This window comes from Cuculus canorus, chromosome 2, assembly GCF_017976375.1.
Source record: "Cuculus canorus isolate bCucCan1 chromosome 2, bCucCan1.pri, whole genome shotgun sequence".
Taxonomy (NCBI): Eukaryota; Metazoa; Chordata; class Aves; order Cuculiformes; family Cuculidae; genus Cuculus; species Cuculus canorus.
This window is the reverse complement of record NC_071402.1, coordinates 1,863,071-1,876,737: the sequence shown is the minus strand read 5'-3', so window position 1 is coordinate 1,876,737 and position 13,667 is coordinate 1,863,071. Positions and strand designations below refer to the sequence as shown.

The window sequence follows — 13,667 nt, the reverse complement described above, 5'->3', positions numbered from 1 at the left end:
CTTTAGAGTTGGTGTTGGCAGCTCCCAGCACTCTGGTGATCTTCAGGATGGTTTTTAGAAGCTTCGGCGCGGGGAATTTGGGTTTGTGAATACAACACTGACACTGAAGTTGTGCTCGTGTCTAGACCTGATTTGGGGAGACACATATGGCGTCTTCTTTGAGTGCCAGCACAGATGAAGCCACCATCCGAAATGATCCGTCTTCAAGGTGGAAACCATCTGCTACCTTCATAGAATCATAGCATCCTAGAATGGTTTGGGTTGGAAGGGACCTTAATCCCATCCAGTTCCACCCCCCTGCCATGGGAGGGACACTTCCCACTGGGTCAGGTTGCTCAAAGCCTCATCTAACCTGACCTTGAACACCTCCAGGTATGGAGCATCCACAGCTTCTCTGGGCAGCCTGGGCCAGGGCCTCACCACCTTTACCTTGCATTGAGGAGATGCAGCTTCACCCAACCCACACTTGGGTCCCACCTCATTCTTTCCACCCTGGATAACTATCTTGACCTGTCCTGAAACTGCCCCACAAACCCCAGCACCAGGGTATCGCTGAGTGACTGAGGCGTAAGAGAAGTCAGGGAGACACATCTTTCTAGTTGTTCTGGTTGGAAAGACTTGGTTTGGATCTACTGGTTTGGATCTGGTTTGACTGGAAATGACAGAATCATAGAATGGGTTGGATTGGAAGGGATCTCAAAGCCCATCCAGTTCCAACCCCCTCTGCCATGGGCAGGGACACCTCCCACTGGATCAGGTTGTTCAAAGCCTCATCCAATCTAGCCTTCAACACCTCCAGGGATGGGGCAGCCACCACTTCTCTGAGCAACCTGTGTCAGGGCCTCAATATCCTCATAGTAAAGAATTCCTTCCTAACGTCTCATCTCAATCTCCCCTCTTCCAGCTTAAAACCATCCCCCTCATCTTGTCCCTGCACTCCCTGATTAAGAGCCCCTCCCCAGCTTTCCTGGAGCCCCTTTCTGTACTGGAAGTCCCTCTAAGGTCTTCCCACAGGCTTCTCCAGGGTGAACAACTCCAACTCTCTCACCCTGTCCTTGTATGGGAGATGCTCCAGCCCTTGGATCATCTCCATGGCTTCCTCTGGACTCGTTCTAAGAGATCCTTGCCCTTCCTGTACTTAGGATTCCAGAACTGGACACAGGGCTCCACCTGGGGTCTCACCAGAGTGGGGCAGAGGGGGAGAATCCTCTCCCTCATCCTACTGATCCCACTACTTTTGATGCAGCCCAGGACATGGTTGGTTTCTGGGCTGTGAGTGCACATTGCTGGCTTACGTTGAGCTTCTCTCCACCAGCACCCTAAGTCCTCCTCAGGGCTGCTCCAAATCCATTCTCTTCCCAGCCTGGGTTTGTGCATGGGATTGCTCTGAGCTGGGTGCAGGACCTTGGCCTTAATAAACTCCACGAGGTTCACACAGGCCCACCTCTCCAGCCTGTCAGATCCCTCTGGATGCATCCCTTCCCTCTGGATGCATCCTTTCCTTCCGGCATGTCAACTGCACCACACAGCTTGATGTCATCGGCAAACTTGCTGATGGTGCCCTCAGTCCCAGTGGTTTGAGAGATTAAATGAACCTCCACGGATAGTTGATAATAAGGTTCTTCTGCTGGGCTGTTGGATCTCTTAGGTGTCCAGCAGAGGTCTTTGATGAAGTGAAATGCAGGATCTCTTCAGTAAATGGGAAGTTTCCTATAAAGCAACGCATGGATGCTTTGGGGATGCATCCTGGAGAGGATGCTGGCTGCACACCTGGGTGTATGGATGCGTCTCCTGCGTGTCCCAACCCCTTCTCTGAGAACTGTGCTTGCTGTTTCCCTCCCTGGTTCATCCCATGGTAGCCTCCATCCCTCTCTGCCACCCTTTTTGTACAGACAAGGGCAGCAACGACTCAGCTGGCTCAGCTCTTGGGCTGAGCTCTCTGCTCCTCAGCAAAGGGACAATTTGTGTCCTTCTGTCCTCTGTCATCCACTTTCCTTCATAACAAAACTTCGTAGAGGCTGATCTCCTCAAGACCTTGACCTCCTCAGCTTGGCGATGAGCTAAAAGAGTTATTAGTTGGTGTATGGAGAGATATGGGATCACAGAAGCCTCCGGCTAAAATGCTGGAGCTGCTTTGAGAAGCCTGAGGTCAGCCTGGTGAATTTGCTGCTTTCATGCAGATCCTTGATTCGTCTCCGCTTGGTTGTGTTATCTCCTCTCTGGCAGCTTCCGAGACTCCTTTGTTTTGGGAGTTGAAAGGAGATCATGCGGAGCTAATGCTCAATGCTGTGAAGTATGGATTGGAAGCATCACTACCCACCAGAAATCAGTCGAATTTGCTCCGATAAGAGGGAAAGGAATTAGATCCATCTTCTCCTCTTTCTGAGCCGTCCTTCGAAACCGATTTATCTGTGCGAGTTGGTGTCTTCTTATCCCCGTGTCCTCTAGACCAGAAGGGAGGCAACGATGCCAAAGACATCCATGCAAACTGGGATATTGGGCAATGGGACGCGTGAAAAAGCTTCATAGAATGGGTTGGGTTGGAAGGGACCTTAAAGATCATCCGGTTCCAACCTCAATGCCGTGGGCATGGACACCTCCCACTGGATTAGGGTGCTCAAAGCCCCATCCAACCTGGCCTTCAACACCTCCAGGGATGGGACAGCCACAGCTTCTCTGGGCAACCTGTGCCGGTGCCTCCCCAACCTCACAAGGAAGAATTTCTTCCTAAGTTCTCATCTCTGTCTCTGGCATTTCAGCTTAAAACTGTTCCCCCATGTCCTATCTCCATGATAAAGAGACCTTCTCCAGCTTTCCTGTAGGCCCCTCAAGCCCGCTCTTTCTGCAAGGGTAGAAAAGCTTCACAGAATGATTTGGGTTAGAAAAGGCTTCAAAGCTCATCCAGTTCCAACTCCCTGCCATGGATAGGGACACCTCCCACTGCATCAGGTTGCTCCAAGCCCCATTCAAGCTGGTCTTCAACACCTCCAGGGATGGGACATCCTCAACTTTGCACAGCTTTAATTCCAGTCTCTGTGGCAGAGACATTCTTAGAAAGAAGAAAAATGTCTGGGGCAGAGCAAGGTGATCATTCCCATCCCGGTATTTAGCTGCTTCTGGCGATTTCCCAACCTTGTAGCATCGGATTTCATAGCTACTGATGGGTTTGTCCTCCTTGAACTCATCTTAATTCTCTTTTGAACTATTTATGGGGTTTGGCTGCATTGCTGAATGCATTCCACACCATAATTATGTGCTAGGAAAAGTAATTTCCTTTGGCTCACTTTGAAACATTCTGCAACCGGTTAAACGCATCCTGAAAAACATGAGTAATCATTTCCCAGTCGTCTTCTCCACGTTGCTTTTTAGGTATAAGGTGAAACTGGATTTTCAGCAACGTCTCTGCTGATCTAAAATAATCTTTGGGTGTGTTTTAGGCTCCTTTGGGACTGTTACATTCCATATTTTCTTGGCTACCCTTATATACGGATTTTTAATTACTACAATGTAATGCAAGACGTGAGCATTTCTTGATAGACCTGATGATGTGGGCTGCATCCAAACCAGAGCGGCCAGCAGGGCAAGGGAGGGGATTCTGCCCCTCTACTCCACTCTGGTGAGACCCCACCTGGAGCCCTGTGCTCAGTTCTGGAATCCTCAGCACATGAAGGACATGGAGCTGTTGGAGCAAGTCCAGAGGAGGTCGTAGAGATGATCCAGGGGCTGGAGCACCTCTGCTGTGAAGATAGGGTGAGAGAGTTGGGGTTGTTCAGTCTGGAGAAGACTGTGGGAAGACCTTAGAGCAGCCTTCCAGTATGGAAATGGCTCCAGGAAAGCTGGAGAGGGGCTCTTGATCAGGGAGTGCAGGGATAGGACAAGGGGAAATGATTTTAAGTTGAAAGAGGGGAGATTTAGGTCAGATCTAATAAAGGAATTCTTCTCTGTGAGGGCAGTGATGCACTGGACCAGGTTGCCCAGAGAGGTTGTGGCTGCCCCATCCCTGGAGGTGTTGAAGGCCAAGTTGGTTGGGGCTTTGAGCAGCCTCATCCAGTGGAGGGTGTCCCCACCCACTGTTGGAACTGGATTGGCTTTGAGGTCCCTTCCAACCAATCCATTCCATGAGTCTGTGTCGTCTCTCTCCTGTTTAATCTTTCCCCATAGTTCCTGACAGCCGGGATAGGGAAAGTGACACATGACAGCATTTCTGGATCCTCCTGGGATCCCTGCTGGCCGTCAGACTCACCTTACACCACTGAGGCGTGGAGACCCCAGACCCATGACCAGACATCATCTTGTTACAGTTCAGTTCATCTGTGACATCTCCGTATGACATTGTTTATTCCTTCGTTTTTATTCTCAAATAAGAAAGACTTCAGTGTGAAAACACCCCTCATATTTGAATTCAATCTTCCTTCTCTGACCTTATTTTTGGTTCCTTTTCTCTCCTTGCTTATCTACACCAGTGGACCTCACCAGTTCCTCGTAGATTCCTTTATTGAAGCTTTAATTTTCTTTTGCCATCTCCATTTCAGTTGAGTTTCTATGGGAACAGAGACAAAGATGGAAATGGAAACTTCCCACTCACGTCTTCCTACTGGGATGCCTGTTTTGTACCTACAGCTGTGAGAGGTTGAGGTTCACGAGTCTACTTGGCTTCATCCAACAGCTCCTTGTGCAAGAGAGCAGAGGGGTGAGATCAAGCCATGGGTGGTGTTGTTTTGTGCTTCTTTACCCATACTCACGGGCAAAAAGGCTGGGAAAACTCCGCGGGAGTTGCCCAGAGAAGTGGTGGCTGCCTCGTCCGTGGAGGTGTTGAAGGCCATGTTGGATGAGGCTTTGAGCAACCTGATCCAGTGGGAGGTGTCCCTGCCCATGGCATTGGGTTGAAACTGGATGGGCTTTAAGATCCCTTCCAACCCAAACCATTCCATGATTCTAGGGACTGTTCTTTGCTAAGAGAATCTCCAGCCGCCAGAGATCTCCGTTGGTGACGCTCATCACAGACCTCAGGGATTTTTATTCCCAGTGGAAGCAGAGTATTACAGCAGGGATGGGTTTTCTGGTTTGGGAGCCCTGAGATGGTGCTCAGTCCAACTTCAGACAACATCAGACATCCATCCCCGTCGGGTCTCAGCTCCTGAGTCCTGGGTGGAGTCAGCTTATGGCAGGAGGAGGTGCTGGTGAGGCCACACTTCAAATCCTGGTCTCGGTTCTGGGCCCTTCACTCCAAGGAAGACATTGAGGGGTTGGAGCATGTCCAGAGAAGGGTAACGGAGCTGAAAAGGGTCTGGAGCACAAGGGTTCTGGGAGTGGCTGAGGGGCCTGGGGCTGTTTAAACTGGAGAAGAGGAGGCTGAGGAGAGACCTCATTGCTTTGTGCAGCTCCCCAAAAAGGAGGCTGGAACCAGGAGGAGATCAGGCTCTTCTCCCAAGGAACAGGTGATGGGACGAGAGGGAAAGGCCTACAGTTGTGTGCATCAGATTGGATACTGGGAAACTTTTCTTTACTGGGCACCCTGGGCCAACGCCTCACCACCCTCATCATGAAGAATTTCTTTCTGAGATCTCATCTCAATCTCCCCTCTTTCAGCTTAAAATCATTTCCCTCATCCTATCCCTGCACTCCCTGAGAAAGTGCCCCTCCCCAGCTTTCCTGAAGCCCCTTTGGGTTCTGGAAGCTTCTCTAAGGTCTCCCTTGAAATCTTCTCCAGGCTGAACAACGTCAACTCTCTCAGCCTGTCCTTCAATGGGAGGTGCTCCAGCTGTTGAATCATCTCCATGGTCTCCTCTGGACTCGTTCCAACAGTTCCATATCCTTCTTATGTTGAGGACTCCAGAACTGGACACAGGACTCCAAGTGGAGTCTCACCAAAGCGGAGCAGAGGAGCAAAATCCCCTCCCTCACCCTGCTGCTCCCACTACTTTGGGATCATCTTCGTGGCCTCCTCTGGACCCACTCCAACAGATCTATGTCTTTCCTGTGATGAATTAGAGAACGGTTAGGGAAGACGAATTGCATTTTCCTCACCCTTTCTTGCTTGAGAAGACCTTTGCTAAGAAGCAAACACTTACGCGAGGTCTCCACAGTTCCCATAGTGATTATAATATTAATAATTAAAAGCGACATTCCAGGTTATCCAGGAATCTCTTCCTTCCGAAAAGAAAGGAGCTGGCAAGAGCTGGAAGGCTGAGCCCTATGCAAAACTACTCCTCCGTGGTTTGGCTTCCAGAAGTGCTGAGGAAGAGCCTGGTTACCCAGAAGCAAGTGGCCCAGGAGCTTTCTCAGGAAGCCTTCCAAGAGAACCGCCTGCGGCGACGGCCAATCTGAATACGCGTCGTCCCAGTTTAACCAGGGCCAGGAATGAATTTGTGTCTGTAATTTTGATCGCAAATTACTCCGGAGTTGTAAGTCTCATGTTCATATCTCACTTTCGATACCGACTGGGGGATGATGGGATTGCGAGCAGACCTGCAGAGAAGGACTTGGGCGAACTGATCAACGAGAAGCTGGGCATGAGCTGGCAATGTGTGGTCACAGCCCAGAAAGTCAACCATGTCCTGGGCTGCATCAAAAGCAGTGGGAGCAGCAGAGTGAGGGAGGGGATTCTGCCCTCCGCTCTGGTGAGACCCGCACCTGGAATCCTGTGTCCAGTTCTGGAATCCTCAGCGTAAGAAGGATATGGAACTGTTGGAAAGGGTCCAGAGGAGGCCACGGAGGTGATTCGTGGGCTGGAGTACCTCCCACTGAAGGACAGGCTGAGAGAGTTGATGTTGTTCAGCCTGGAGAAGAGAAGCTTCCAGGGAGACCTTAGAGCCGCTTCCAGAACCCAAAGAGGCTCCAAGAAAGCTGGGGAGGGGCACTTTCTCAGGGAGTGCAGGGATAGGATGAGGGGAATGATTTTAAGCTGAAAGAGGGGAGATTGAGATGAGATCTTAGGAAGAAATTCTTCATGATGAGGGTGGTGAGATGTTGGCCCAGGGTGCCCAGGGAAGCTATGGTTGCCCCATCCCTGGAGGTGTTCAAAGCCAAGTTGGATGGGGTTTGGAGCAACTTGATCCAGTGGGAGGTGTCCCTGCCCATGGCAGGGGGTGGAACTGTCTGAGCTTCCAACCCGAACCATTCCATGATTCTATGAAACAGGGATCCGGTGCCGTTAAACTGAAAATCACTTTTCCCAGGCTTGCTTCCTTGGTGGTATCTAATCTTTTACCTTCGCTTGGGCTCTCAACTCTACAAAAGATTTTGAGTTGCTGAAGTGGAGTACAGAGGAGGGCAATGAAGCTGGTGAAGAGTCTGGAGCACAAGTCTTATGAGGAGCAGCTGAGGGACCTGGGGCTGTTGAGCCTGAGGGACCTGGGGCTGTTGAGCCTGGAGTAGAGGACACCAAGGATTGACCTTATTGCCCTCTACAACTCCCTGAAAGGAGGTTATAATGAGGTGTGTGTTGGTCTCTTCTCCCAAAGAACAAGCGATAGAATGAGAGGAAGTGGCCTCAAGTTGTGCCAGGGGTGTTTTAGATGGGATATTGGGAAAAATTTCTTTACTGAAAGGGTGATGAAGCACTGGAAGAGACTGCCCAGGGCAGTGGTGGAGTCCCCATCCCTATTGGGATTCAGAATATGTGTAGCTGTGGTGCTTTGGGACGTGGTTCAGTCAGCACAGTGGTATTGTGTCGATGGTTGGACTTGATAATATTAGAGGTCTTTTCCAACCTTAACAATTCCATGATTCTATGATTTTATGCCTCCCTTCTTTCCAACCCTGGAGCTGCTCAAGATGCTGGAGACCACGAAGCAGAAAAAGCCCAGGCTTGCAATAATCACTGATTTACACTCATTATCCCATTCCTTTCCCTGGTGCAGGTGGAGCCACGTGGCCACAGTGGGAAAAAAAAAAGAGCTTTTTTCCCTATTTTTTTTTTACATTTCTGAACGGAGTAGGTGGGTTTTGTGCATCTCGGAGAAGTTATTTATACATCTCAGTCTTCTGTCCCTATCTCACAGGGCGCTTTCCTCCTCTGGCACAGCCGTGGGAGGAGAACAGCAGCTCCATTTCATCCCTGAATGTGGGGTTTTTTGTTCACTTTATTACCAGACACAAAAAGCTGGAGGTACCTAATCAGACTTAAAACCCTGGAGGCAAGAGTTTCATCTTCTCTTTCGCATCTTTCCAAGACATTGATCATTCTGACTTTGGACCCAAAAATAGCTTCTAGGGCAGTCATTTTTCAGCAGGGGTTTGCAGACTGCCAGCAACGTAGGAGATCTGGAGTTTGTGGAGGTTGGCACTGGAAGCGATGTTATCCATGGCATCCCGCTGCTCGAGGAACGCCGCCTCCGTACAAACAATCCCCAAAAAACTGTAGGCGGGATGGGGACTCGCTGCATCCCGCTTGTTAACGAGCTGCTGGGGTGGCACTAATTGCTTCCCCTGAACGTGGAGGGTGTGCATGTAGAGGGGTTTGCTTTGCGTTGAGGGTCGGTTCTTGGTGTAAATCCTGGCGGCCTTCCAAAGGCAAGAAGGAATTGGGCAGCCTGATTTAGTGGCGTGTCCCTGCACATGGCGAGGGGGTTGAAACTAGATGGTCTTTAAGGTCCTTTCCACCCCAAACTATTCTATGATTCTAATTTTGGGCAGTTTGGATGTGGTGGTTGGGAGACGGACGAGGACAATTCCAGTGGAAGGGCACAATGCCCTGCAGAGCAAGAGCTTATTGGAGAATCCAGTAATTAAATAGTTTGGGACATTTTGTGTGCCCAATGTAGCTCGTATCTAACTTCTCTAGAATCATAGAATCATGGAGTGGTTTGGGTTGGAAGGGACCTTCCAACCTGTAGATCTTCCAATCTTGCAGATTTAGGCTAGACATAAGGAGGAATTTCTTCACCGTGAGAGTGATGAGGCACTGGAACAGGTTGCCCAGGGAGGTTGTGGCTGTCCCGTCCCTGGAGGTGTTGAAGGCCAGGCTGGATGAGGCTTGGAGCAGCCTGATCCAATGGGAGGTGTCCCTGCCCATGGCAGGGAGGTGGAACTGGATGGGCTTTAAGGTCCCTTCCAATCCAAACCATTCCATGATTCAGTTCAGCGCACTGATGTGAAAAAGTGGCTTTGGTTCTTTGAGGGCCATCTCCAGGATGCCAAAGCCGTAAGTTTAGGGATCAGTTTCAGTATAATTGATGGGTTTAAAGCACAAATCAGACCTCTAAAGCAGTGGTTTGATTCCATGAACTTGAAAGCACATGGCTTTTGGTCTCATTCGATGCCTAAATCAGGTCAGGTGAGATCATCATCATCGCCAGCAGCACTTCCCACAGCTCCTGCATCTCATCAGACTTCAACGTGTTGGTTGTGCTGCTGCCTTCTGAGCAGGTGAGGGACTCTGGATGCAGCAAATGTGTCTTAGTCTGCCCATAGAGTCATCAAATGGGTCTTTAAAGCCCATCCAGCCCAACCCCTCTGCCATAGGCAGGGACACTTCCAACTGGACCAGGTTGTTAAGAGCTCTACCCAACCAGGCCTTGCATGTTTCCAGGGTTGGAGCATCTCCCACCTCTCTGGGCAACCTGGCCAGGGTTTCACCACCCTCAGCATGAGAAATTCCTTCCTTCGATCCAGCCTGAATCTCCTCTCTTCCAGTTTGAAACCATTCCCCCTTGTCCTGTCACTCCAGGCCCTGCTAAAAAAGTCCATCTCCATCTTTCTTGTAAGTATTTTAAGTATTTAAAGATGACAATAAGGTCTTTTGGAGCCTTCTCGGGACTGAACAACCCCAACTCTCTCAGCCTGTCCTCACAGCAGAACCCTTCCAACCCTTGGGCCATTTCCATGCCCTCCTCTGATGTTGATCCAACAGATTCGGGTCCTTCCTGTGCTGAGGACTCCAGAACTGGACCCAGAGCTCCAGGTGAGGTCTCACCAGAGCGGAGTAGAGCCACTGGCCACACTGCTTGGGATGTAGCCTGAGATACGGTTGGTTTTCCGGGCTTCAAGCTCACATTGCTGGCTGATGTCCCATTTATCATCCATCTCCATGGTGAGAAGAGGGGAATGTCACACCAAATCAGAGCTCAGGATACTCCAGCAGCCCCTGGCCCTGATCCGTAACTACATAAATACCCCAAACCTTGCAACTTGTCAGGATTCGGAAGGAAATCCAGGACATGAGTGCCAGCAGCTCTGCATCCCCTGCCAGGCGATGCTATTTCAGGACAGTGGGAGAAAAGACCTCTGCTCCATCCTGACATGGATCCACAGTGATTCCAGCGTCGGAGAAAGTGCTGACAACGCAGAGCCCGAACTCTGAAACCACCTTAGGAAATAATAAACTCTTCTATCAAAGCGAATCAGTCGTACGTTGGCCGGAATCTTTGCTCATCCCTTTCAAGTAGGATTAAAGAAAAAGGGAAAATGCTGCTCCGGCAGGCAAGAGCCGTCGGCCGTGTGTGTTTACGCTGCGCTGCTTTGATGGGGAAGGGATCTGACTTGCTTTGCAATGTCAGGAGAAGGTTATGAGGCTGAGGAGGTGAAGATGAGATGCTATGGAACAGTCACAGCATCAGGCAGTAGCAGGGATAACCAGAGGGACCCGGACAAGCTGGAGAAATGAGGCTGCGTGAACCTCACGAGGTTCAACAAGGCTAAGGACAAAGTCCTACACCTGTGTAGGGCAATCCCCGATTTCGGTACAGGATGGGGGATGGTGTGATTTAGAGGAGCCCTGAGGAGAAGGACTTGGGGTGCTGGTTGGTGAGAAGCTCAACATGAGCCGGCAATGTGTGCTCGCAGCCCAGAAAACCAAACGTATCCTGGGCTGCATCAAAAGCAGCGTGGCCAGCAGGGCGAGGGAGGGGATTCTGCCCCTCTGTTCCTCTCTTGGGAGACCTCACCTGGAGTATTGTGTCCAGTTCCGGAATCCTCAACATAAGAAGGACATTCAAGTGTTGGAACAGGTCCAGAGGAGGGCTACAAAGATGATCCGAGGGCTGGAGCACCTCCCATATGAGGACAGGCTGAGGGAGTTGGGGTTGTTAAGCCTGGAGAAGAGAAGGCTCCGAGGAGACCTTATATGGACCTTCTAGTACATGAAGGGGGGCCTGCAAGAAACCTGGAGAGGGACTTTTTCCAAGGGCATGGAGTGATAGGACAAGGGGGAGGGGCCATAAATTGGAGAGGGGAAGATTTAGACTGGACATTAGGAGGAAATTCTTTACAATGAGGGTGGTGAGGCCCTGGTCCAGGTTGCCCAGGGAAGTTGTGGCTGCCCCATCCCTGGGGGTGTTCAAGGCCAGGCTGGATTGGACCTTGGAGCCCCTGATCCAGTGGCAGGTGTCCCTGCCCATGACAGGGGGTTGGAACTGGAAGGGCTTTGAGGTCCCTTCCAACCCAAACCAATCTGTGGTTCTATGATTCTTACTTGCTCTCAACCAGAACTCCCAGATCCTATCCCAGGAGGTGTTGAAGGCCAGGTTGGAGAAGGCTTTGAGCAACCTAATCCAGTGGGAGGTGTCCCTGCCCATGGCAGGGAGTTGGAACCGGATGGGCTTTGAGGTCCCTTCCAACCCAAACCATTCTATGGGTCTGTGATTCGATGATCAGATAACCTTTAAAGATCTCTTCCCACCCAAACCATTCCATAATTCTATAAGACTTGAATTTTTTAGCATGAAAAAGCAGCAAAACTCTGCTTGTTGCACAAGATGTGGCTGGTTGGTGGTGTTCCTCCGAAAGCATTGTTAACACAAGCAGCTTCTTTGTCAGGAGAAGCAGCCCTGGAGGCTGAACAAGCAGAAAAGCGTCTTCTTTGGACGCTGTTTGTCATGAGGAGCTTTCTCACTGCTCTGTTCAGCATTTTGCAGGCTGGTGACCATGGGGCACATTGATCAATGGTTGAGGAGCCTCATGGGTGTGAGCTACCAAACAAATCCATCGTGCTCCAACACAGGGCTATGGAGACAGCTGAGTGGGAGCTGATCCAGCGCCACAGCCCTATGGAAGCTCCTGCACAGGGACAGAGCGAAGAGAAGCATTAGGTGATGGCTTTGTGGTCTCCTTCAGGAGCTGTAGGTTTTGAGATGGTGCCTGTGCATGGAGAGATGTGCAGAACCTGGATCCACCTGGACTGCGCTGGTAGGCCAACTGCTCCAGGCATCAGGATCTGTGCCAGGGAGTGCAGAAATGGGAGAAAACCTGAGGATGGAGGCGCTAAAATGTTTATAAGTGGAGGAGGGATCGTTAATTGGATCCAAGAGAACTGAATGAGAGTTGCCTGTTCCCACTAGCTCAGAGGTTGACCATTGCAAGGATTTCTTGATTAATGCCTGTTTTCATAGCACCAAAAATGAAGTTTCCACACAAAAATGGTGGTTTCTGGACATGAAGTACTTCAGGCACCTGAGTGTTGATGTTCAGTTGTGGGCTCCTCACTCCAAGAAGGACATTGAGGGGCTGGAGCGCATCTAGAGAAGGGGAATGGAGCTAGTGAAGAGTCTGGAGCCCAGGGGTTCTGGAAGCAGCTGAGGTACCTGGGGCTGTTTAGCGTGGAGAAGAAGAGACTGAGGAGAGACCTCGTCACTCTTCACAACTCTTGGAAAGGAGATTGTAGTGAGGTGGGTGTTGGTTTCTTCTCCCAAAGAACAAGCAATGAGATGAGAAGAAGTGGCCTCAAGTTGCACCAGGGAAGGTTTAGGTTGGATAATAGGAAAAATGTCTTTACTTGAAGAGTGGTGAAGCCCTGGAAGAGGCTGACCAGGGCAGTGGTGGAGTCTCCATCCCTGGAGTGGTTTAAAGAACATGTAACTGTGGCACTTTGGGACATGCTTTAGTCAGCACGGTGGTGTTGGGCTGACGGTTAGACTGGATGAGCTTAAAGGACTTTTCCAACCTTAATGATTCCATAAATCTCTTTAATCCAACAGCAATGAGGTCTGCGCTGTCTTGGCCCCTACCCAATGGTCTATTTAAACCTCGATTACTGCACAGGGCTATGATGAGAGAGGTCCAAGTCCATTTGGCTATCAGCAGGCCTCTCTGCTACCCATCAAGGAGGTTTATTTGGCTGATGGAATAAATTATGATGGTAATTCTGGGCCAAGGCTGCATCTGGCACCCAGATCAGTTGTGCTGAACCCACAGGAGCAGCAGACACGTGGATTTTGTTTGACTTTCAGGCAGATGAATCTTGGATTTGAGTATCTGGTGGAAGGTTTGTGTTGCTCTCCCTCTCTCCTGCAGAGGGTCACCCCTGGCTACCCACCCTCTGCTCTGCAAGGTATTGAGCTGCTTGAGTTGATGAATTACCCCAGTAAATTAAGACTGGGGAGAAAAGTGAACGTGAGATTTCCTCTCCTTCAACAACAGGGAGACTAATGACATGGAGAAGGAGAACCTGTAGCCCAGACGCTGCCTAGCATTATTGAGCCAATAATTCACAGTGAAAGCCAAGAGGAAATTACGGGCTCTGAGACAAAAGGTCCTACATCTTAATGGGCTGCTGTTTGCTTTTGAGGTGCTGCAGGCTTTTACCTTGGCTGGTTTATAGCCCCGGGTGATCCAGTTCTGCTGGGTCCAAACAGACCTTCAGCCTTCTCAAATTCCATGGGGCTATTTCCTTTCCTTTCCTTTCCTTTCCTTTCCTTTCCTTTCCTTTCCTTTCCTTTCCTTTCCTTTCC

General features: G+C 50.2%; 1 protein-coding gene across 7 annotated transcripts in view; it reads left to right on the top strand.

Moving 5' to 3' along the window:
• ARHGAP39 (Rho GTPase activating protein 39) overlaps nucleotides 1–13,667 on the top strand; it is a 142,010-nt gene that overhangs the window by 79,977 nt on the left and 48,366 nt on the right. Inside the window, exon 1 of one of the 7 annotated variants that reach the window (XM_054058842.1) lies at nucleotides 7,418–7,437. The exons of the other annotated variants lie outside the window; for them this stretch is intronic. Coding sequence (XP_053914817.1) covers nucleotides 7,433–7,437 — 5 coding nt within the window. The 5' untranslated portion in view covers nucleotides 7,418–7,432. Of the gene's footprint in view, nucleotides 1–7,417; nucleotides 7,438–13,667 lie in introns of those variants that run through there. 7 annotated transcript variants of the gene reach the window in all.